The 24,914-nt window shown below is 45.5% G+C and overlaps 1 protein-coding gene across 2 annotated transcripts in view; it reads right to left on the reverse strand.

The window, feature by feature from the left end:
- Positions 1-18,860, reverse strand: part of BMS1 (BMS1 ribosome biogenesis factor) — a 58,084-nt gene extending 39,224 nt beyond the window's left edge. Inside the window, exons 1-7 of one of the 2 annotated variants that reach the window (XM_044296487.1) lie at positions 18,726-18,808; positions 8,157-8,340; positions 7,231-7,421; positions 5,009-5,088; positions 2,725-2,913; positions 2,468-2,610; positions 106-227 (exon numbers count right to left, since the gene is read on the reverse strand). In XM_044296487.1, the coding sequence (XP_044152422.1) occupies positions 106-227; positions 2,468-2,610; positions 2,725-2,913; positions 5,009-5,088; positions 7,231-7,421; positions 8,157-8,326 (895 nt within the window). In that variant the 5' untranslated portion in view covers positions 8,327-8,340; positions 18,726-18,808. Of the gene's footprint in view, positions 1-105; positions 228-2,467; positions 2,611-2,724; positions 2,914-5,008; positions 5,089-7,230; positions 7,422-8,156; positions 8,341-18,725 lie in introns of both variants that reach the window. The other variant, XM_044296486.1, reaches the window with a different exon arrangement.
- Positions 18,861-24,914: the final 6,054 nt, after the last annotated feature.

Consider the following 24,914-nt stretch of genomic DNA (forward strand, 5'->3'; position numbering starts at 1 on the left):
TCAAAGAACTAATAGATTAAAAGGCGACAAAAGAAAGAGGAAGCTAAATTACTTTCAATGCAAAGGTAAGCTTGACACATATAAGGTAAGGAATGGAGAAATAACCTGGTATGTGAACTTGGGTCTTATTTTTCAAATAGGCCCCCCGAAGGTAGCCATACAATGAGACTTTCCGGTCTATCTTTGGATTTAGCCTGACATCCTCTGGGTTAGTCAGATCTTCCATCCTAAGAGAAAACAGCAAACATTATTTTCCTTATGAAATATTGGCTTTAAAGCGTCACTGTTTTAGCTGCTTAAATTTTAGCAAAAATAACTGCACATTTGGAGCAGTCTAATCAAATGGACAATTTATAAGTAGAGATCAAGACCCTGAGGTTCCCATAATGGTATTTTCTCATGCTCGAGGCAATTACACCAAAAAAAATCCACAAAAAGTGTGTAACCAGTCCACTCAGCAGCTCAAAGACATTTAGTAACATATTTTCCCACCTCACACATTTGTGGCATACCCAGAAAATAAACCATGATTGTCTGAAGTGTGGGGTCTGTGTGAACATGTCTGGCAACCTATATGTTCAATCTGGTCTGGTTGTCTGAAACAATGAAGTCATGTCATAAGGGGACTGGTCATAATTTCTCAGTAGTGCATCCTCTGGCCTTGGACTTGTAATCTCTTGTAAGTTACATTAACACTGAAGCTATTTCAATAACACTACATAATAGGTGTAGTACGACACTGTTACAGGACAGCCTTCATTATTCCCTCATGACAGTTTGTAAACCCCAGGCTTGTCTGACAAATGAAGGAGGATCTGTCACTGCTTCTGACATGTCTGTTTTAGTACATGCCATTTAATAGAATAATTCTAAAATCTATTCTCAAAAAAATCCTGCAACATGCAATACGTCCTGCAAACGCAGGTTACCATTCCCCAGGTCAATAGAGTGCATCCCTCTACACTAACTGGATGGCCTGCGCGTGTGTATCCACTGCTCAGCTGTCAATTTATTCATACTTTTCCAGGATGAATAATGGAGGAACACCACGGTTTCAAGAAAAGATGCTCCAAAATGAATACTTTCAGGAAACCAACAGGTACTTTTTAAAAGCATTATCTTAACTGAACATTCAAACAACCTGAAGAGGCAATCATATGAAGTAGGTAAAGCATAAAACATAACTTTTAATACATATTATTAATATGAGATATCCCTGAAAATAAATAAAAATAATATATCACAGTACACTAAAAATGTAGTAGGAAAATGCAGGTGCACGGCGGCATCTAATATCTATAACCAAATGTCCTACCACAACCCGGGAGGTTCCAATGATCAACGATCTCAGGAAGGAAGCCAAAACTGAGGTAGAAGCTATCCCTGGGCTAGATGACGTAGTGACTATATATGACAGAGTGGGGAGAAAAATCCCTAATTGAGCCCTAAATGGGGGGTGCTGTTCTTGCCCTGATAGCTAAACAAAGGTAGATGACTAGCTAGATGGGCTAGATGACGTAGTGGTCACCATCGCACCACCGCGTCATCAAGGAGAGAGCGAAGCCTCGTTTCGAGATGGCACTCTGTTTAAAAGACCGGCGGCCTTCACATGTAAGTTAGGCTTTTCATCGCCTGCAAACACTAGGCCCCTAGTCAGGGAGGATTGAGGCCATTATCACATGCCATCAATATCGCTCCCTATTTTGCCTTTGAGCTGACTCCACATCCGGACTCAGCTCCAACGTTATATTGGAACCGACGGTCCGGGGACAATGCATTACGGCCCGTACCGCGGCTCCTTGACTCCAACCACATTTGTGCTCAGCTCCGCATGCTGAGTCTTCTTCTGAAGGCGAAACATGCATGTAGGGATAGATAGGAGAAGGGCTTACTAGGGATACTTATTTTAGGGCAAGGTTCCTGACAGGGTTGCCCTCATCAGGTCGGGTGCTCTGCTGTTAGCTAAACAAAGGTAGCACCCTATCAGGGCCAGAACAGCACCCCCATTTAGGGCTCAATTAGGGATTTTTGGTTATAGATATTAGGCACCTGCCTTTTCCTACCACATTTTTGTGTATTTTTTTTTTTTAGGGATATCTCATATTAATAATATGTATTACAAGTTATGTTTTATGCTTTACATACTTCATATGATTGCCTCTTCAGGTTGTTTGCATGATTAATAGGTGATCACACATGATTTTCATCAATATTCCTTGTTTATTTTCTAATACTTAACTGAACATTCCCTTTTCCAAAAAGAGCCACTCCTGGGGCATATGGACCGGTTGGCCCTGGTTGACCCAACCTTGTCATTCTTTATGAAAACCTACTAATAAACCCTGCAGTAGTCTGATACACAAGTATGAAGCAATCGCAATGACGCACTCTTTTACACAATAAACCTGTCAAAGAAGGCGTTATCCTCAGCATGCAATTTTCTTCCTATAAGCTGGATCAAGCTCACCTGTCTGCAAGTACATAAGGATGTGATGTCTGCCAAACCAGAGGGCGAAACTTCATCACAGAGATGAACCTCCCCAGATTACGTATTTCTTGCTTTTGATATTCTGAATAAACCATTCCAGACAGATAGAAAAGCTTTGCACCCTGAAAAGCAAATATAATCTTTTGTCATGCCAACAAAGCACATAATGTTACACCCTGCAAGTGTACCAGGGAGTGTGACTGAGAGTGAGAGCGAGCGAGAAAGAGAGAGCGCACCTGATAGACTTCTGTCCAAAACCTGTGCTTCAGCCTCTTCTTGACCTTGCGCAGCTGTTTGTTATTCTTGAAGGAGTCTAGGTGGGTCAAGACACCCATTATTTTGGGAAAGCCATGGACCTGGCAAATATTTAAGAACTCAAAGGTCTCCATTTCAAAACCAAAGCTAGCATCTATGAGCATGAGAACCTGAGTGAGAAGAAAACTGGTTAGTGTTGACACTTAGCAAGAGAGCAACTAACCACTGACACTGAGTAGAGACTGGACACTGTTGTATTAGGCTACTTTCACACTAGCGTTTTTGGCGGATCCGTCATGGATCTGCAAAAACGCTTCAGTTACAATAATACAATCGCATGCATCCGTCATGAACGGAGAGAAAACAGATCCGTCCTGGCACACAATGTAACTCAATGGGGATGGATAAGTTTCCTCTGACATAATCTGGCACAATAGAAAATGGATCCGTCCCCCATTGACTTTCAATGGATTTCAAGACGGATCCATCATGGATATAGAAAATATAATACAACCAGATCCGTTCATGACCGATGCACGCGGTTGTATTATTTTAACTGAAGCGTTTTTGCAGATCCATGACCGATCCGCAAAAAACGCTAGTGTGAAAGTAGCCTAATACAACAGGATCCGTTGTACAACGGATCTGGTTGTATTATGTTTTCTATATCTATGACGGATGCGTCTTGAAATCCATTGAAAGTCAATGGGGGACGGATCCATTTTCTATTGTGCCAGATTATGTCAGGCTCTGCTTCGAATTGGAAATAGCACAATCCTGGGGATGTAGAACTTTGGAGCGCTCCAATTTAATTAATTCAGTCTATCCAAAGATGTTACTCGATATTTCCAATAAGTAAAGATGCAGGGGTAAATCACGCCAAAATCATGGCGTAATTTACCCCTGCATCTTTACTTACTGGAAATATTGAGTAACATCTTTGGATAGACTGAATGAATTTAATTGGAGTGCTCCAAAGTTCTACATCTCCAGGATTGTGCTATTTCCAATTCGAAGACGGGAACTGAAAGTCTCTTCTCACGAGCCTTGGCCGAAACCACGTGACAGCTAGTGGTAAGCGAGGACGCCGGCGGGGTATCGTAGATACATACATTGTGGCGAGTAGCAGTTGGGGTACGGAATTAACAGTCACCGGCTTCGAGACGTCACTGCTAAGACATTTAGTACCACCTAAACTACCATCTCTACTTAACCACTAGTCATATTACTGACTAACACAGTCCTGATGATATAGCCTGTATTATGTTTGATGGATTAAGGCTAATCCCTGCACCAACACAACTTTACTGTGTGTTTCCATAGAGCCATTACCTTCCTTAGGTGAATACCTGGACATATCTCTAGGAACACATTGCTGTTTTTAACAATATATCCTCAGAAAATAGAGGACTTCTTTTTTACATTCTTCGGATTTCCCTTTGTACAGCGAATTTAGGGACTGTATATGCGACTCTAGAGAGATATGTCGTGATTCACATGTCCTCATTTTGTCCCCTTACAGATGTCTGTTTTTTAATATTTCTAGTATTAAGTCAGTATTCTTTATCACCATAGGCACAAACTGTGTAGCCTATGTATGACCTAATTGGATCCATTCAGAGTCACGCTGTGCCATACATAATTTTTTATTGTACATTTTATTGTATTTTTACTGTGTTTATTCTCAGGAGTATATACTGAATAAATTGAAATTTTCATGTGGTACACGTGGTTGGAGTGCCAGTCTTAAATACAATATGACTTAAATTTTTTGGAAACAAATATGTGCTCATTTAAAAACCCAGCTACGAACCGCTGGTTTTAAGCCTTAAAAGCATAAGGCTGGGTTCACACTTGAGCGTTGCGCAAACGCGCGTTTTTGACGCGCATTTTTATGCGCGTTTTTGTAATAGTAAACGAGCGTTTGACGCGCGTTTGTGTGATTCACTACAGTGTCCTATGGCCACAAACGCCCCAAAAGTCGCTCATGTACTTTTTGGAGCGTCGGGCGTTTTACAGCGCGATCGTACGCGCTGTAAAACGCCCAAGTGTGAACCATTCCCATAGGGAATCATTGGTTTCTCCTTGTTGAGCGTTTTACAGCGCGTAGGAACGCGCTGTAAAACGCTCAGGTGTGAACCCAGCCTTAGGGGAAACCTAGGCAACAATGGATGTGCACCTCCATGATTGCCCCCCTTGCACCTATTGGGATATTACAATATTAATAGCTGGCAGGGAATGTTTAGGAGATGTCATATTGCTTACCAGATCAGCAACTTTTGCCAAATCAATCATTGAGTTGATGTCACAGCCACATTCGATAATGGTAAGACGTCTTTTCTTTCCTAAAAAGAAAAATATTAGACAGAGTTCAAATAAGTGATTATAATGACATCCACGGAATCGGTAAGCCAAAGTCCTGAATCCGATTCCTGCATTTTATCACAATCTGACTTCTTCATGAATGGCTGATATTCCAGTAGTAACACATTTCCTGTAGTAAAATGGTAAAAGGGCTTTTTCTTACTATCATGTAAGTAATCAGGCTACTTAGAGGTCTATGAATTTGTCCTCAGAAAAAGTTAGAAAAGCCGTATGTGTAAGTCCTGGAAATGCAGAGAATCGTGTGGATGTCTAAATAGAAATAAAAGAAACCTGTAAAAAGTGGTGCTGCTATATCCAGTGCTGTCGCGAAAGGGTTGCCTGGGAATAAATAACTTTTCACAGAAGCCCACAGCCTGTCTCCACTATGGAAAGATTCATACTTACCTGGTATCTGCAGCTCCGGTCCTGAGTACTGGCTCTTGTGTGTCCATCTTCCAGTCCACGGTTTCTTTACTTCCTCCCTGGAATCACATGCTCTGCTGCAGCCAATGAGAGGCTTTAGAGTGACTTGTCCACAAAACACACATCACCACTGAAGCCAGTCATTGGCTGCAGTGGAACAGATGATCATGCCGAAGATGAATTAAACAAGCCCTGGACCGGAAGATGGACACATGAGAGCCGACATGCAGGACCACAGCAGTGGGGAGTAGGCAAGTATGAATCTTTCCATGGCAGAAGCAGGCTGCGGACTCCTGTGAAAAGACAACCCCTTTAATGCTGTCTGCCTGGTCTAGCAGTTCTGAGATGACTGCAGACATGTCCAGTAGTGAACTTCCTCCTCTGGTCTTCACTACTGAGCTTGTGCAGCACAGTTTCAGACATTGTAACTAAGGTCCTTGGAGCAGCATGAAGATACCAAGTATAAGGGAGAGGGGAGAACACAGGAGAGGTGAGAACTGATTTTCTAGCATTACTTAGAACACCTGCTTATCACTGATTTTGGTAACTATACAGTTCAGGTGGTATCCCATCTGTTTTTCTCAGGTTTTTTTACCCACTGACTTAAATGGGTAATAGCATAGAAGATACAAGGACTTACCCCTAAAAGCTTAGCTGTGCTCGAATAATGCATCAGATTAATATACAGTCCCTGGTTAGACTGACTGATAAACACATCCATCATTTGCAGTGGCCTATTACACCGGCTGATAAAAAGTGAATTGGGGAGGAACTACTGTGACCGCAGTTGTCCCTCACTCATTTAATTCTACGGATTATCGGCAGTACATCCCTGATCACACAGAAAGATGTGCAGATAACTGCATATTTCGAACAGATGAAAAATGCTAATCAGCCAACAAACGTGCATTTACTCATTTACCAGCTAAACAGCAGCATGATTCTATGAGCAAATCATTGGGAATGAGGGTTCCTATGAATGCTGGTTCCAAATAATTGGCCTGAAAATGGTTTGGTCTAATAAGGCCATAAGTCATACAAGATACACTCTGTAGACTTTAAAGCTGCGGGATATGCTGGGAGATTTCTACGTGAGCCCTTCAGAGTGATGAATGTGGCTCTGTACTGTAATGCAGGCTGTAAATCAGGATAGGTGCAAATTAAAGGGGGTGTCTCACAATCAACATTTATCACATATCCACAGGAGAGGTGGTGTGTCCCATCGCCCACTGGAACCATCAACAGTCACTACAACAAGGGGTCTGCATCCTCCACACATACGCAGTGTGGAGGAGCATTAGTGTATATGTGGTGTCACTTCATTCAAATGCTATGGAACAGATGGAAATGGGCAAGTACCGTTTATAAAGAAAAAAGTCTGTAAGTAATATTAGAAAGTCCTTTTAAAAGTATGTGCTGGGCTTCAGAAAGATTTGAAATAGAACACTGCCACCTAGTGGCCAAGATCAAAACACACTAAACTGAACCCCCTAAACCAGGGATGCTCAACCAGCGATGCTCCAGCTGTTGTAAAACTACAACGCCCATCATTCATCCTACAGAAGGGCATTGTGGGAGTTGTAGTTTTACAACAGCTGGAGGGCCGCAGGTTGAGCATCCCTGCCCTAAACAAACTGTCAATAGCGGTTTAGATATCAGAAATTTCTCATCACATCCTTCACTAAAAGATTCATTCTTACCAGAGACGATTGTAACAGGTCCGCGGATCTCAGAGAGTTTTTGCTTGGTAAAGTTTTTAATCAAGCAACGAATCAGTGTACTCTTTCCAACTTTTGGGGGCCCAACAACTACCACGACGACAGGAGGTGGCTCCAAGGGACTACGGTCCACTACTGGTATGTGGTGCTTCTTCATCTTAATATCTTGTGTCCTGTGAAGAGAAACTAATGTGAATCTTCAAAGCTACATAACGGAGGTGCCAAGAAATCGGAACCACAGGACAACATGGCTGCTAGAGGACCAGGGAACCCCACCTCTGCCCTTCATAAGCAAGTGCCCACACCCAATAGGGTCTCAGCTGTCGACTCGCCATCTGAAAATGACTGAATGGCATTCTGCTCAGCCTATTCATTTCTTTGGGCGTCAGCGCCGATTCTGACCCAACATAGCACACGCTGCTGCTTTTTTTCATGTGTAAAAAAATGGCAAGTGCTGTTTCCCATTGTAATGAACAGGAGGCTGTTTTGAGGTGTTTTTAGAGCTGATTTTGAAGTGGAAACTCTCCAAAAATCAGCGCCAAAACACTCCATGTGAACAGGCCCTTAAGGCGACACCCGAATCTGACAAATATTTAATATGGAATGCTTAGTCAAGTTACCACAAATCTGCCAACATCCTGGACCCTTCTTCCCTCCAAAATGGCCACAGCACATCCCACCATCAGTAGACACTATCCCCTGTTCTCATGTGAGCAGCGTCTCCGACTACCCAAGCACGGGTGTGCAATCATTTAGTCATGGTATCTGCGGACTCATCTATGCAGCATGGTGCTAGTAAGTGAGGGATTTCTCTTCACCAGTACCCACACAAGCCAGCCATTGGTGCTGTGGGAGCAGAATGGAGAGAGGGTGGATCCTGATCCTTCTCACAGCATCAATTCCTTTACCTGTGGAAGTTTCGGGCCATGCGCACAGCAGACTGCACGCCAAAGGCTTTGGGGTTTCTCTTCCTGGCATCTTCCTCAGTTTCACCCTCTGCTTGATGCCGCTTCCGCTTCTTGTTGGCTTTGGCCCCGCTGTTTTTCTTGCGATGTTTCTTTTGCTCCTTTTCCTCCATCTTTCAATCTTGATCTGTGAAATATAAAGCAGCTTAAAAATCTTTATGTCCAATATTCAGGAAGGGATTAAAGGGGCTCTCTGGCTTTAACATGCCTACCAATGGGAAAACAACATTTCTAATAAGCTTACCTTAAGAAAAGGACGTGTTCTATATTTTGGTGGATGCCACGGAATGGACATATGGACGCGGAGAGCACGCGGTGCTGTCCACATCTTTTGTGGCCTAATTGAAGTGAATGGATCCCCCAAAAATTTTTGTACACATTTCAGATGTGTACAAAAAATACATTTGTGTGCATGAGCCCTTAACCACTTCACATCCAGGCCATTTCCTCCTTCCTGACCAGGCCTAATTTTGCTAATCTGACATATCTCACTTTATGTGGTGTAACACTTACTTATCCAAGCTATTCACAGATTGTTTTCTCGTGACACATTTTCATGACAGTCATTAATTTGAGTCAATATATTTCACCTTTATTTATGAAAAAATAAAATTTACCAAAAATGTCTCTGCTTTTAAAACAGAAAGTGATACCTCATAAAATATTTATTACTTAACAATACCCATATGTCTACTTTATGTTGGCATCATTTTGGAAATGTCATTTTAGTTTTTTAGGACATTAGAAGGCTTAGAATTTTAAAAGTTTGTAAATAATAATAAAATTATTAAGTATAAATGAAAAAAAAAGATTTACAAAATTTTTATTAAAAAAAAACACATTAAAGGGAGTCTGTCACCAGATTGTGACCTTATAGACCGCTTACATAGCGCTCTAGCATAGCAGTCTATGATTCTAATGGTACCTTTGATGTGTGCTTCTGAAGTTCCCCCAAGGCAAAAACGGACTTTTATTCAAGGTATCGCAAGTGCCCAGGGCGGGGTTCACCTTGTTGGAGCCCAGGCTGTTCTGCCTCTTTTCGCCATATCCCCGCCCAGCCTCTTCCTCTGCCCGCCCCGCTCTTCCTTTGCGTCCTCCTTCTCTGCAGCCGAATCCCGCGCCTGCGCTATCCATTGCTTGGCCGGGGCATGCGCACTGCGATGCCCATTGTGGGTGTATCTGGTCCGCCTCCTCGCCGCTGTTGCTCGCCTTTGGCCGGCGCATGCGTAGTAGCTACTGCGATGCCGTGCCCACAATGGGCATCGCAGTGCGCATGCCCCGGCCAAGCAATGGATAGCGCAGGCGCGGGATCCGGCTGCAGAGAAAGAGGATGCAAAGGAAAAGCGGGGCGGGCAGAGGAAGAGGCTGGGGCGGGGATATGGCGAAAAGAGGCAGAACAGCCTGGGCTCCAACAAGGTGAACCCCGCCCTGGGCACTTGCGATCCCTTGAATAAAAGTCTGTTTTTGCCTTGGGGGAACTTCAGAAGCACACATCAAAGGTACCATTAGAATCATAGACTGCTATGCTAGAGCGCTATGTAAGCGGTCTATAAGGTCACAATCTGGTGACAGACTCCCTTTAACAATAAACATTCATTTTTAGCAGATTTGTGTAGGAATTTTTTTAGTTATTATTTTCAAAAATGAAAATTCACACAAAATCGGTATAAATTATCAGCTATCGGCCTGAAAGTTCACAGATTATCGGTATCTGCTTTAAAAAAAAAATCAATATCGGTCGATCCCTACTAATATGTATACTTTTTCTTATTTACTTACGTTTTACACAATAATAGCACTTTTGAATCAAAAAATTGGATTTTTTGTACTCACCGTAAAATCCTTTTCTCGTAGTAGGCATTGGGGGACACAGCACCATGGGTATATGTCCAACTACCACTAGGAGGCACTAGACACAAAAAGTGTTGGCTCCTCCCAGGTGGGCTATACCCTCTCCACAGGCACGAGGCTATTCAGTTTGTACCAAAAGCAGTAGGAGAGAGAAGAAAAGCAAGGAACCAACAACTCCCGTACCGGGAAAGATCAAGAGACCAGCCCGGAGAAGCGGAAGAAAAAACATAGGGAGGGATCTGTGTCCCCCAATGCCTACTACAAGAAAAGGATTTTACGGTGAGTACAAAAAATCCAATTTTCTCGTGCATGGCATTGGGGGACACAGCACCATGGGACGTCCCAAAGCAGTCCCTGAGGGAGGGAAAAGAAGAGACGCGCCACCGGTTGGGCATACAGGTGCAGGAGAACCATGTGACCCAACGGGAAAAAACACGAGATGGGCAAGAGGTTCCATAACAAGGAAGAAACCTCAGAAGAAGCAGGGAAGACTGCCAGCACCCCAGGACAAATGACTGGAAGAAAATCCCAAATGCAAGAAGGTGGCAAAAGGAAACAGAGCGCAGCCAAGGGCTGGAGAAAAAATTAGGACAGCACCGCGTGGTGAAACTACCCAACGCTCTACATTGTTCCAGACCCAAAAAAACCTGTGGCCATCCCCTGAAAGGCCAGGGGAGAAAAGAAACAGGGAAGCACTGAAAACCAAACGAGTGGGGGAGCCATAGCAAGGCTCACATGTGAAGGGAGGGGACTCCCCTCACCGCAAGGCCAGGAAAGAAGCTAAGCGCCCCATGTAAAGGTGAAAACCCAAGGCTGCTAGAGGAAACCGCCAACCCTGGAGAAGGAGGGGGTTGTAGGTAAAAAACCAGGAAAAGAACGATAGCTCCTGCGTCCCCAAAAACAGGAGACGAGGCGCAAGCCTCCGAAAACAAGATATCACCGTGAAGCGCAAGACCAGAGGAAACACTGGGCATGTGAAGTAGCATGGAAAAAAGAAGCCAGATACAGGCCAGGCAACCTCGGCAGGACACACTGGACTGAGAGACATGGGAGTAGAAGGAGAGCACTCCAAAAAACCTAAAGAGGAAAGGTCCTACAACAGGAGGAGGTCCCTCCCGAAGGAGACCATACGGTGGAACTGCAAACCGCAGCACTAAACCACTCAATACCAGGTACTTGACGTGGGAGGCTGGAAAAAGAGACACAAATCCCAAGAGGACCTCAAATGAACAGGGACAGGGACTCCAGAAAGGAGTACCCAGTATGGGCTCACAAGGAACCAGAAGCTGAACCACCAGAAGACAACGCAAGCCAGAATATCCAGGAAAGGCGAAAAGAAACCACCATAGGGGAAGGGGCATAGGCCATGGACAACTAGCCGTACCAAGAATATTGACCAGCAAACCTTAAACATTGTCCCAGAGAGGGCAAGTACAGCAGCTCGGGATGTACCACAAAACGACAGACATCCATATGCATAAGGAATGCAGAAGTCGCCATGAAAAAACCGGGGTAGCCTACATAGAAATGTAGAAACCAGCTGCGACCGGCATACAGAAAACTTCCAGGGGGGAGAAAGCACCAGACAGGTGCAGACGACGGCAAGGTCCAAGAGGACTGCCCCTCCGCCATGTAGCACAACTAAGCAGAAAATACAAGGGAATACCGAAAACACCTGGACCCAAAAGGAACTACGGGGCCCTGTCCGATACCAGAGCAAGCAGCTGAAAATTCAGACAGGTGTGTGTGGCGCTCAGAGGTCCTGTCCTTGACCCATCAGGGAGGACGTCCAGCAATGATAAAAGCCGTGGACCCAGAAGGATTCCGTGTGGCGGACATCCAGCGATGACAGAAAACCGCAGCCGCGGCCGATGCCACCAGCTACGTGTCCAAACAAGGTAGAAGATCCAGTGGAGATCCTTGTACTTCACCAGGAATGGGCCGCTCAGCAATTAGGAAACAACGCGAGTACTCCCCTATAACATGGGGTAACGCGGAGCACAGCATACCGTAGTACCGTAAAGAGAAGGCAAGAGCAACTACAGCACGAAGGCCAACAACCACCTGGCCACGGAGTAGGGAGCGTGGTTGAATGAGGACCACCCGCCGGATCAGACAGATCAGTCATATACTGGAGCTACCAGAAGTAGCAGTAGACCGACAAGGTGGGGGTTGGGCTGGCCCACACCTGCCAGACATGGAAACCATGCACACGCTGAACGAAGGGGGCCTGGTGCAGACAGTGCCTTGAGAGGTAGAAGGAGACCAATGAGCGCGACAGTAAAGGAGTGGCAGATGTATGGAAGAACCAAATGGATGGAACCAACATCCGCAGCACAGATTAGAACCCGTGGGCAGAAAACACCCAGTGATACAGAAACTGTCTGAGCTACAGACCGCACCACAGGGCCCAGCGCTTGGGGTACTACAAACACACGCCTAAAATATGGGGAAAGTGGCTGCATGTTGCCAACTAAGGAGAGTGGAAACATAGCCACAGCATCTGGGAATGAGACAGCATACGGAGGGTACAGGTACACAACCTGTAAAGTAGAAATATGGCTGTGTTAGAGGAACTACATTTAAGATCGAAGCAATGTGGCCGCATGGTGCACCCTAGACCCAGAGAGGTGCAACAGCAACCGCGTTAACAATGGAACCCAGTAGGGCCGCACGGTACCACAAAGAACAAGACAGGTGCACACCACAATCAGGTAGGTGCAATGGCAACAGAAACAGGGCCGCATAGCACACCCTAGAAGCCAGACAGGTTGAACGGCTGCAGCATCGGAGACGGTTCAGGGACTCTACCCATGAAGGGAGTAAGATGGCCGTTTGGTGCACACTATGATGAGGTAGGTGCAATGGCCACGGCAATAGGAGGAGGCCTCAATATCTCGTCCTGTAAGGAGAGAAAATGCCACATGGAACACCATAAAGCCGGACAGGAGGAACGGCTACCGCATCCGGAGATGGCTCAGGTACTCCACCTGTTAAGGGATCAAGGCGGCAGGGAACAGACAGGTAACTGAACCGGACAGGGGCAATTCTACGGCAATTGAAAGTGGCCTCTATATTCCGCCCGTAGGGAGAAATGTTGCCGCATGGAACACAACAGAGCCCGCCAGAGGTATCGGCTACAGCACCGGTGATGGCGTAGGTACTCTACCTGTGAAGGAAGCAAATTGGCTGGGAACAGACAGGCGCAATTGCAGCGGCAATTAAAGGCAGCCTGTATATCTCGCCAGGAAGGGAGAAATAGTGTCGCATGGAACACCATAGCGCCAAGCCAGGGGAATTGGCTACAGCATCAGGAGATGGTGTAGGTACTCCACCTATGACAGGAGCAAAGTGGCTGGGAACAGACAGGTGCAATTGCAACGGCAATTGAAGCGACCTGTATATCTCACCCGGAAGGGAGAAATAGTGCTGTATGGAACACCATAGAGCCAGCCAGGAGTAATGGCTCCTGTAGGTACACTACCTAAGAAAAGGGGCAAGGCGGCTGTACAATTGCTCTGAACTCACCAACCTACAGGAGGCGATAGCCGAGCTAACCGCTTGCCCAGAACAGGAACTCCCTGTAATGAGGTAGAGTGGCGAACACCAACACCAGGATGGGAACCCCACGGAAACACTCTCAAATGTGTAGAGGATAGCCCCTGGTATAGGGGAACCAGGAAGGCTTGTCAGGGACAGCCTATGGCAGTGGTGCAGGAACCCCCCTGTTAAGGAGAAGGCGTACGTATCAGACACCGGGTAGGTGACTCAGTATGCTAAACACGGGGACGGCTGCCTTACCTGTGCGGTTGAATACCTGTGCGGTCAGGGGAGCACCATCCGAAAATCCACTAGAGGGGATACCAACCCTGTTTAGGTAGGAGAGGTTCCTCCGTGCACGTAGTCTTGACCTCCCAGAGGGCTTCTATATGGAGGAAGACCGCCTGATGCTCTGTTCCGAGGGAATCGGTGCAGAGGTGTCCCCAGAGGCAACGGATGGGGTGACAGGAAGGATTCGTCACCAGCCTCAGGCCTGTCCTGGGGGGGATCCGAGGATGCCGAGGAGGGGTGGGACCCCGTTGAGACCACCCGAGGGTGTACTGTGAGCTACCCCTCGCCGAACCCGGGTGCAGGTACCCCTAACTGAGCATGCCCCATCTGCAGGGAGGACCCTGGGAGGGCAGAGGTGGCCGCAATTTGGGTTGGTAGCGTTCCAGCGACACTGCCAAGGAGAGTCGGCCAAGGTTCCCATGGCATTGACACGGAGGGACCCATTCATGGGGAACCTACACAAAAAGATTGTTCAGGGAAAACAATGGGATCTGGGAAGAGGTACTGCACACCAGCAGGGACAGGATGACCACATGGCAGCCATTGTAGACAGCGGACGCACGTGAAAACACGTGGCGACCGAGGAGCTGTTGGGAGAAGAGATGCTCAAAAAGCAGCCAGCAGAGGCTGTCTATCCTGACCCGGACGCAGTGTTCCCCCAAAGAGGTGCAGCAGCAGCTGTTCCCCAAAAAAGAGGTGGTCAGTAGGGCTGCAGGGGACATGAAGCAATCGAGGGGTTAACCACCCCCTCCAACAGAAAAAACATGTTAGCCCAGGAAAGGGTGAGGAGATAGCTCCTCCCGAGGGCCGGGCGGGGCTCAGAAAAGCCCGGGAAGCAAGGGGGAGGGGCCGGGAAGATTGCGGCCTAGCAGGCCCAAAAGCCGGGGCCTCGATTTATGAGGTGGCCGGGAATGGAGCAAGGGGGGCGGGGCGAACCGCGGCCGACAGAGGGCCCACCGAACCATAAAAATAGGTGAGTAGGGTAGGGGGGGAGAAGCGACACCTGGGGATAGGCAGATCAGGGCAAACAGAGCACCTGGGAGCCGGGGACAGGCCATAGAAGATGAGGCCTAGTCCCGGCAGAAGCCGGGGACTAAAGTAGCGGGGAAGCCAGGGAGAGACTGTGGCCAGGGAGGAGAGAAAAGACCAACCGAGGGGGAAAAGAAGGGAGGAAAAAAATGAATATAACCCCCCCAGGAGGGGGAGGGGGTTGGCTAGGAGGAACGAAGAGGCTCCCCAGGACCCCCAGCTAAGGTGGATCCCATCCCCCTGGCCACAGAAGGGAACCTAACCCTGGGGCAGGGACACAGGGACAGGGGAGTATACTCACCATCCGATATACTCACCATCCGATGTCTTCGGGCGCAGCACGGTCACCCCTTCGGCAGACTCAACACGGGAACCGTGGGAATGCCGGCAAGCCACTGCGGATGCAGTCCGTGGGGACTGGGTGACCGGCGATGGTACCGAAGTACGCGCCCGCAGGGGGGGCAACTAAAGTGGAACACGATGGAGCCCCAGCCTGCAGCAGGTATAACGGTGGAAAAAAACCGACCTGCGGAAGAGAGAAAAAAAGAATAAAAATAAACAGCAGAACCTGCAAAAAAGCAGGACAGGTCTGCCTCCTACGGACACTAGACTAAAACTGAATAGCCTCGTGCCTGTGGAGAGGGTATAGCCCACCTGGGAGGAGCCAACACTTTGTGTCTAGTGCCTCCTAGTGGTAGTTGGACATATACCCATGGTGCTGTGTCCCCCAATGCCATGCACGAGAAAAATATGTTTTAATGTGTCCATGTTCTGAGAGCTATAGTTTTTTTATTTTTTGAGCGATTTTCTTATGTAGGGGCTCATTTTTTGCAGAATGAGGTGACGGTTGTATTGGTACCATTTTGTGGGACATACACCTTTTTGATCACTTGGTGTTGCACTTTTTGTGATGTAAGGTGACAAAAATGGCTTTGTTTGACACTTTTTTTATGGTGTTTATCGGACTGGGTGGATCATGTGATATATTTATAGAGCCGACTGTCATGGACGAGGCAATACCAAATATGTCTATTTTATTTTTATTTTTTTCTATTTTTAACATTTTTTTATTCCTTACTTGGGGAATTTTTTATTTTTATTTTTTTTTACACTTTTCGTCCCCCATAAGGCCATACAAGACATCTGGGGGACATTTAACACCACTTTTTTTTTCCCTCACTATTGGTTTCTCTTGTAACTGGGGCTGACATAGTAGCCCCAGTTACAGGAGAAATACACCCCCCAGAGAGGCTGTACAGCCTCAGTGCAGGGGTGATCGAGATCTGTAGAAGACCTGACAGCTCCTGCACTCTCCTGGCCCCGGCGGTCACATGACCGCTGGGCCGGAACAGGAAGCGCATAGTGCTTCCTGCTCTGTATACATAGTGCTCGGTGAGCGCTGTGTATACAGCAATCTAGAAGGCAGGGACACCTGGGAACTGTCCCTGCCTTCCCTGTGGGTTGCCCTGCTGTCACTGACAGCAGGCCCCCCACTTGGCAGCTGCACGATTAGCGTGCAGCTGCAGTCTCTGAATGGAGATTCAGGAACGTCCATTCAGAGATAGAGAACCACCTCCCGGATGTTTTTATTTTATGGGCGGACGGGAGGTGGTTAAAGGGATTTGTCCACACTCTAGATCATGGATGTCAAACTCATGGCCCTCCAGATGTTGCAAAACTACAACTCCCATCATTCCCTGATAGCTGTAGTATGCCCAGGCATGATGGGAGTTGTAGTTTTGCAACAGCTGGAGGGCCGCGAGTTTGACATCCCTGCTCTAGATAGTGATGACCTATCCTCCTAAACGTCTGCTTCCAGCTACATCCACTGGCTAGTTTCTAGAACCCAGTGGTGCACCACCAATGAAGCCAGGTGAGGCAGCACCAGGCAGAGGCAAGATGGGGCAGCAGAAGGGCCATGGGCAATGAGCGCTTTCATTGTGGCAAAGGGGTTAGGTTAAGAAATTAGCATTGGGGGGGTAGCTGCGGTTTTAAATTTTGCCTCAGGCAGCAGAAAGGCTAGGTGCACCCCTGCTGGAACCCGCTGAACATAACTGTTCAGAGGGGGGTGTCGGGTGTTATACTGAAGCTGTAATGGCTGACAAAATTCTCAAAATGGATGACATAAAACACTAAACCGAATATTTCTCTAGGAAACTGCTTCATTGTTTCCCTCTGGTGAATAAAAACCTGTCCCCTCATGTGATGAGGTGCAAAGCTTCTTACAGTACAGAAAGCAAGGGTTCAAGACTTCCCTATTAACGATCAGTAGGTGTCAGCTATATGCTGATAAATGGCAGTTGAGGGAAACCCCCTCTGAAGGATTGCCCCTTTACAACTTATCCCCTATACACAGGAAAGGGGCTAGGTGTGTAACCGGCAGGGGTAAAACCCTGAGACGCCCCAACACCCCATGTAACTTTATATGTGGCTGCCAGAGAAAGCAGAGCGTCTGTAGTTGGCTACCCCTAGTAGTCCCATAGAACTGAAATATAGTGTCAGCACACACGTACTACCTGCCATTCCATCACGGAAACATGGAGCCTGCTCTAGTGATTAGACACTTAATGGGCAACCCCTTTAACACTCTGTGGGTACAGCTCACAACCATACATGTACAGTGCAACGGGCAGGCACTTAAAGGGGTTGTCTCACTTCAGTAAGTGGCAATTATAGTGTAGAGGAAGGGTAATACACGGCCCTTACTAATGTATTGCGATTGTCCATATTGTATTCTTTGCTGGCTGGCTTCATTTTTTCATCACATTACTCATTTCCAGGGGTTATAAACACCCTGTAATCCAGCAGTGGTGGTCGTGCTTGTACAGTGTAGGAAAAAGCCCCAGCCTCTCCGTTGATCCAGACCGCGGGAGCACATATACAGCTCAGCACTTATTCCTATAATGTGCAAGCCCGGACTACAGGGTGGTCATAACACCTGGCAATGTGCAGTGTAAGCAGGTCTATACGGACTCCAACAGTCCCAGCCACCAGAGAGGCTTGTGATTTTGTCTATAGTGTGCAACCACAACCACCACTGCTGGATTACAGGGTGGTCACAACACCTGGCAATGAGCAGTGTATGCAGGTCTATACGCACTCCAACAGTCCCAGCCACCAGAGAGGCCTGTGATTTTGTCTATAGTGTGCAACCACGACCACCACTGCTGGATTACAGGGTGGTCACAACACCTGGCAATGAGCAGTGTATGCAGGTCTATACGCACTCCAACAGTCCCAGCCACCAGAGAGGCCTGTGATTTTGTCTATAGTGTGCAACCACGACCACCACTGCTGGATTACAGGGTGGTCATAACACCTGGCAATGTGCAGTGTAAGCAGGTCTATACGGACTCCAACAGTCCCAGCCACCAGAGAGGCTTGTGATTTTGTCTATAGTGTGCAACCACGACCACCACTGCTGGATTACAGGGTGGTCATAACACCTGGCAATGTGCAGTGTAAGCAGGTCTATACGGACTCCAACAGTCCCAGCCACCAGAGAGGCCTGTGATTTTTCCTATAGTGTGCAACCACGACCACCACTGTCGGATTGCAGGGTGGTCATAACCCCTGGGTACCAGCAGTGTATAATGTTGATACCCTGGAAAGAGACAATATGGAGAATCACAATACATTAGTAAGTGACTTCCTCTCTACAGGATAAATGGCACTTGCTGAGGCGAGACAACCCTAACACTCAGCGCCGCAGCTGTACAGCGCAAGCTATGGACCATTACACATACTGCTCCATTAGAAAGCCACGCTGTGACTTGTAGTACACCAGTCTGATGTTTATATCTTACTTATATCACCCGTGCAGACTCCCGGCTGTGCTCCACACTTTCCTGCGCTCACACAGTCCACGTGGGCGCTACTTCCGCCGGAAGTGTTCATCGATCTTCTCACACGTCAGGTTACGTGTCCCCCGACGGAACCAAAGTGCAGAAGGGAGAAGGTGCAGTGTGAGGAGGTTCCGGGTGCTGCACTCTTACCACGATATGGGCCCCTGCTGTCCCCCTGGAATTCCATCAGTATTGTCCATAGTATGACAGAGCTGGGTGACAACTGGTGGAAGTCATGTAATGCTGGCGCATGGTTGTCATCCAGCTTTTCGCAAACAGATACAATGAGGGTGTAGACTGCACCAATGCCTGTCTTCACGGCCGAGGGCTTCCTAGTATTTGGATTTTTACACCAGACACGGCTAGTAATCCCCCGTGGTCCACCGGACAGACCCCTTGTGTAAAAAGCTTTCGGAGCAAGGGTGCTCCGATACGTTTTGTAGGGGTATGTTCACATGCGGCCTTTTTCCAATAGGAAATCCATGCTGTAGTTTATACCACACCGATATTTCCGCGCATAGTTTATTAAACAGTGCTGGACATGAAGATGGATCTCTGGACAGTAGTAATCAAACGTTTTAAATGCATGGACGCTGAACGCCTGAAGCTCGCTTCGCTCGCGATTACCGTAGTAGAGCGAACCTCTGTTTTCAAGTTCGGCGCACAAGGGTCAGGTTATCTGAGAATTACATTATGGATTCCGCTACCACGGAGCATACGTTATAGTCCGTGGTAGTGGAATCCATAACGGAATTTGTACGCCGAGGTTCGCTCATCTCTGTTCATGATAACTTTATTCTCTGGGTCAGTACTATTACAGCAATGCCAAATACATGCAGTTTTATTATGTTTTACCACGTTCACGCAATAAAAACTTTTTTTAAAAGAAGAAAAATTTATTTGCATCGCCGCATCTCAAGGCCCATAACTATTTTCTTTTTCTTTCCACGGAGCTGTGTGAGGGCTATATTTTTGCGGACACCTTGTGTTTTTCATTTATACATAGCACTTAGGCCTCTTGCACACAACCGTATGGCTTTTTCAGTATTTTGTGGTCCACAAAAAATGGATCCGAAAAAAATTACGGATCACTACTGTGTGCATTCAGTTTTTTTTGCGGAACGGAACAACTGGCCTCTGATAGAACAGTACTATCCTTGTCCGTTATACGGACAATAATAGGACATGTTCTACCTTGGAACGGAATTGGAAGGCACACGGAGTACCTTCCTTTTTTTTTTGCGGATCCATTGAAATGAATGGTTCCGTATACGGAATGGAAACGGGGTAAAAAAAATTGTGTGCAAGAGGCCTTAGGCTGGGTTCACATGACGTTTTATGCCTCCATTTGATGCATACATTACCAAAAAAAAGGATACAAAAACGCAGAACACCACGTTCTTCTATACTGCACAGTATACTTTTTTTTTACAATGGAACTCTATGGTGAGAATGCCACTATATGGCATCAGTCTGAGGCATCCTTTTAAAGTGCATTTTTTTTGTATATATTAAACGGATGGGAAAAACGTGATGTGAACCCACCTTTGATAGCTTTTTATTCAGGTTTTTTTTGTGGTGGTGATTAACCGCCTCCGGACCACCTAACGCAGGATCGCGGTCCGAGACGCGAGATTTCCTGTGAACACAGGCAGCTCAGTAATAAGTAGCACCAAACACCACTACACTACACCCCTTCCCCTGTCACTTATTAACCCCTGATCACCCCATATAGACTCCCTGATCACCCCCCTGTCATTGATCACCTTCTGTCATGCTCCATTCAGACGTCCGTATGTGTTTTACGGATCCGTGGATCGGATCCGCAAAACACATACGGACATCTGAATGGAGCCTTACAGGGGGGTGATCACCCCATATACACTCTCTGATCACCCCCCTGTCATTGATCACCCCCCTGTGAGGCTCCATTCAGACGTCCGTATGTGTTTTGTGGATCCGCAAAACACGAACACCGCGGATCCGCAAAACACATACGGACGTCTGAATGGAGCCTTACAGGGGGGTGATCAATGACAGGGTGGTGATCACCCCATATAGACTCCCTGATCACCCCCCTGTAAGGCTCCATTTAGACATTTTTTTGGCACAAGTTAGCGGAAATTGATATTTTTATTTTTTTTCTTACAAAGTCTCATATTCCACTAACTTGTGTCAAAAAATAAAATCTCACATGAACTCACCATACCCCTCACAGAATCCAAATGCGTAAAAATTTTTAGACATTTATATTCCAGACTTCTCACGCTTTAGGGCCCCTAAAATGCCAGAGCAGTATAAATACCCCACATGTGACCCCATTTCGGAAAGAAGACACCCCAAGGTATTCTGTGAAGGGCATATTGAGTCCATGAAAGATTGAAAGATTTTTGTCCCAAGTTAGCGGAAAGGGAGACTTTGTGAGAGAAAAAACAAAACAAAAAAATCAAATTTCCGCTAACTTGTGCCCCAAAAAATTAATTTCTATGAACTCGCCATGCCCCTCATTGAATACCTTGGGGGTGTCTTCTTTCCAAAATGGGGTCACATGTGGGGTATTTATACTGCCCTGGCATTTTAGGGGCCCTAAAGCGTGAGAAGAAGTCAGGGATCCAAATGTCTAAAAATGCCCTCCTAAAAGGAATTTGGGCCCCTTTGCGCATCTAGGCTGCAAAAAAGTGTCACACATGTGGTGTCGCCGTACTCAGGAGACGTCGGGCAATGTGTTTTGGTTTTCGGGTGTCTTTTTACATATACCCATGCTGGGTGAGATAAATATCTTGGTCAAATGCCAACTTTGTATAAAAAAAGAAAATGGGAAAAGTTGTCTTTTGCCGAGATATTTCTCTCACCCAGCATGGGTATATGTAAAATGACACCCCAAAACACATTGCCCAACTTCTCCCGAGTACGGCGATACCACATGTGTGACACTTTTTTGCAGCCTAGGTGGGCAAAGGGGCCCACATTCCAAAGAGCACCTTTAGGATTTCACAGGGCATTTTTTACACATTTTGATTTCAAACTACTTCTCACGCATTAGGGCCCCTAAAATGCCAGGGCAGTATAACTACCCCACAAGTGACCCCATTTTGGAAAGAAGACACCCCAAGGTATTCCGTGAGGGGTATGGCGAGTTCCTAGAATTTGTTTATCACAAGTTAGCGGAAAATGATGATTTTCCGCTAACTTGTGACAAAAAATAAAAAGTCCTATGAACTCACTATGCCCATCAGCAAATACCTTAGGGTGTCTACTTTCTGAAATGGGGTCATTTGTGGGGGGGGGGGTTACTGTCTGGGCATTGTAGAACCTCAGGAAACATGACAGGTGCTCAGAAAGTCAGAGCTGCTTCAAAAAGAGGAAATTCACATTTTTGTACCATAGTTTGTAAACGCTAGACCTTTAACCCAAACCATTTTTTTTTTTTTACCCAAACATTTTTTTTTTTTTATCAAAGACATGTAGAACAATAAATTTAGAGAAAAATGTATATATAGATGTCAGTTTAAAAAAAAAAGTTTTACAACTGAAAGTGAAAAATGTCATTTTCTGCAAAAATTTAGGTAAATTTCGATTAATAACAAAAAAAGTAAAAATGTCAGCAGCAATGAAATACCACCAAATGAAAGCTCTATTAGTGAGAAGAAAAGGAGGTAAAATTCATTTGGGTGGTAAGTTGTTTGACCGAGCAATAAACGGTGAAAGTAGTGTAGTGCAGAAGTGTAAAAAGTGGTCTGGTCATTAAGGGTGTTTAACCCCTTAAGGACCAGGCTCATTTTCACCTTAAGGACCAGGCCATTTTTTGCAAATCTGACCAGTGTCACTTTAAGTGCTCATAACTTTAAAACGCTTCGACTTACCCAGGCCGTTCTGAGATTGTTTTTTCGTCACATATTGTACTTCATGACACTGCTAAAATTGGGTCAAAAAAGTTAATTTTTTTGCATAAAAAAATACATTTTTTACCAAAAATTTTGAAAAATTAGCAAATTTCAAAGTTTCAGTTTCTCTACTTCTGTAATACATAGTAATACCCCCAAAAATTGTGATGACTTTACATTCCCCATATGTCTACTTCATGTTTGAATTGTTTTGGGAATGATATTTTATTTTTTGGGGATGTTACAATGCTTAGAAGTTTAGAAGCAAAATTTGAAATTTTTGAGAAATCTTCAAAATCCCACTTTTTATGGACCAGTTCAGGTTTGCAGTCATATTGTGAGGCTTAGATAATAGAAACCTCCCAAAAATGACCCCATTCTAGAAACTACACCCCTCAAGGTATTCAAAACTGTTTTTTCAAACTTTATTAACCCTTTAGGTCTTCCACAAGAGTTGATGGCAGATGGAGAAACAATTTTGAAATTTCTATTTTTTGGAAAATTTTCCAATATAATCAATTTTTTCCAGGAGTAAAACAAGGGTTAACTGCCAAACAACACTCAAAATGGGTTGCCCTGATTCTGTAGTTTGCAGAAACACCCCATATGTGGTCGTAAACTACTGTTTGGCCGAACGGTAGCACATAGAAGGAGGGGAACACCATATGGGTTTTGGAAGGCAGATTTTGCAGGACTGGTTTTGTTTATACCATGTCCCATTTGAAGCCCCCTGTTGCACCCCTAGAATAGAAATTTCAAAAAAGTGACTCCATCTAAGAAAGTACACCCCTCAAGGTATTCAAAACTGGGTTTACAAACTTTGTTAACCCTTTAGGTGTTCCACAAGAGTTAATGGCAGATGGAGAAACAATTTTGAAATTTCTATTTTTTGGAAAATTTTCCAATATAATCAATTTTTTCCAGGAGTAAAACAAGGGTTAACTGCCAAACAACACTCAAAATGGGTTGCCCTGATTCTGTAGTTTGCAGAAACACCCCATATGTGGTCGTAAACTACTGTTTGGCCGAACGGTAGCACATAGAAGGAGGGGAACACCATATGGGTTTTGGAAGGCAGATTTTGCAGGACTGGTTTTGTTTATACCATGTCCCATTTGAAGCCCCCTGTTGCACCCCTAGAATAGAAATTTCAAAAAAGTGACTCCATCTAAGAAAGTACACCCCTCAAGGTATTCAAAACTGGGTTTACAAACTTTGTTAACCCTTTAGGTGTTCCACAAGAGTTAATGGCAGATGGAGAAACAATTTTGAAATTTCTATTTTTTGGAAAATTTTCCAATATAATCAATTTTTTCCAGGAGTAAAACAAGGGTTAACTGCCAAACAACACTCAAAATGGGTTGCCCTGAATCTGTAGTTTGCAGAAACACCCCATATGTGGTCGTAAACTACTGTTTGGCCGAACGGTAGCACATAGAAGGAGGGGAACACCATATGGGTTTTGGAAGGCAGATTTTGCAGGACTGGTTTTGTTTATACCATGTCCCATTTGAAGCCCCCTGTTGCACCCCTAGAATAGAAATTTCAAAAAAGTGACTCCATCTAAGAAAGTACACCCCTCAAGGTATTCAAAACTGGGTTTACAAACTTTGTTAACCCTTTAGGTGTTCCACAAGAGTTAATGGCAGATGGAGAAACAATTTTGAAATTTCTATTTTTTGGAAAATTTTCCAATATAATCAATTTTTTCCAGGAGTAAAACAAGGGTTAACTGCCAAACAACACTCAAAATGGGTTGCCCTGATTCTGTAGTTTGCAAAAACACCCCATATGTGGTCGTAAACTACTGTTTGGCCGAACGGTAGCACATAGAAGGAGGGGAACACCATATGGGTTTTGGAAGGCAGATTTTGCAGGACTGGTTTTGTTTATACCATGTCCCATTTGAAGCCCCCTGTTGCACCCCTAGAATAGAAATTTCAAAAAAGTGACTCCATCTAAGAAAGTACACCCCTCAAGGTATTCAAAACTGGGTTTACAAACTTTGTTAACCCTTTAGGTGTTCCACAAGAGTTAATGGCAGATGGAGAAACAATTTAGAAATTTCTATTTTTTGGAAAATTTTCCAATATAATCAATTTTTTCCAGGAGTAAAACAAGGGTTAACTGCCAAACAACACTCAAAATGGGTTGCCCTGATTCTGTAGTTTGCAAAAACACCCCATATGTGGTCGTAAACTACTGTTTGGCTAAACGGCAGGACATAGAAGAAGGGGAACGCCATACGGTTTTTGGAAGGC

This window comes from Bufo gargarizans, chromosome 6 (genome assembly GCF_014858855.1).
Source record: "Bufo gargarizans isolate SCDJY-AF-19 chromosome 6, ASM1485885v1, whole genome shotgun sequence".
Lineage (NCBI taxonomy): Eukaryota > Metazoa > Chordata > Amphibia > Anura > Bufonidae > Bufo > Bufo gargarizans.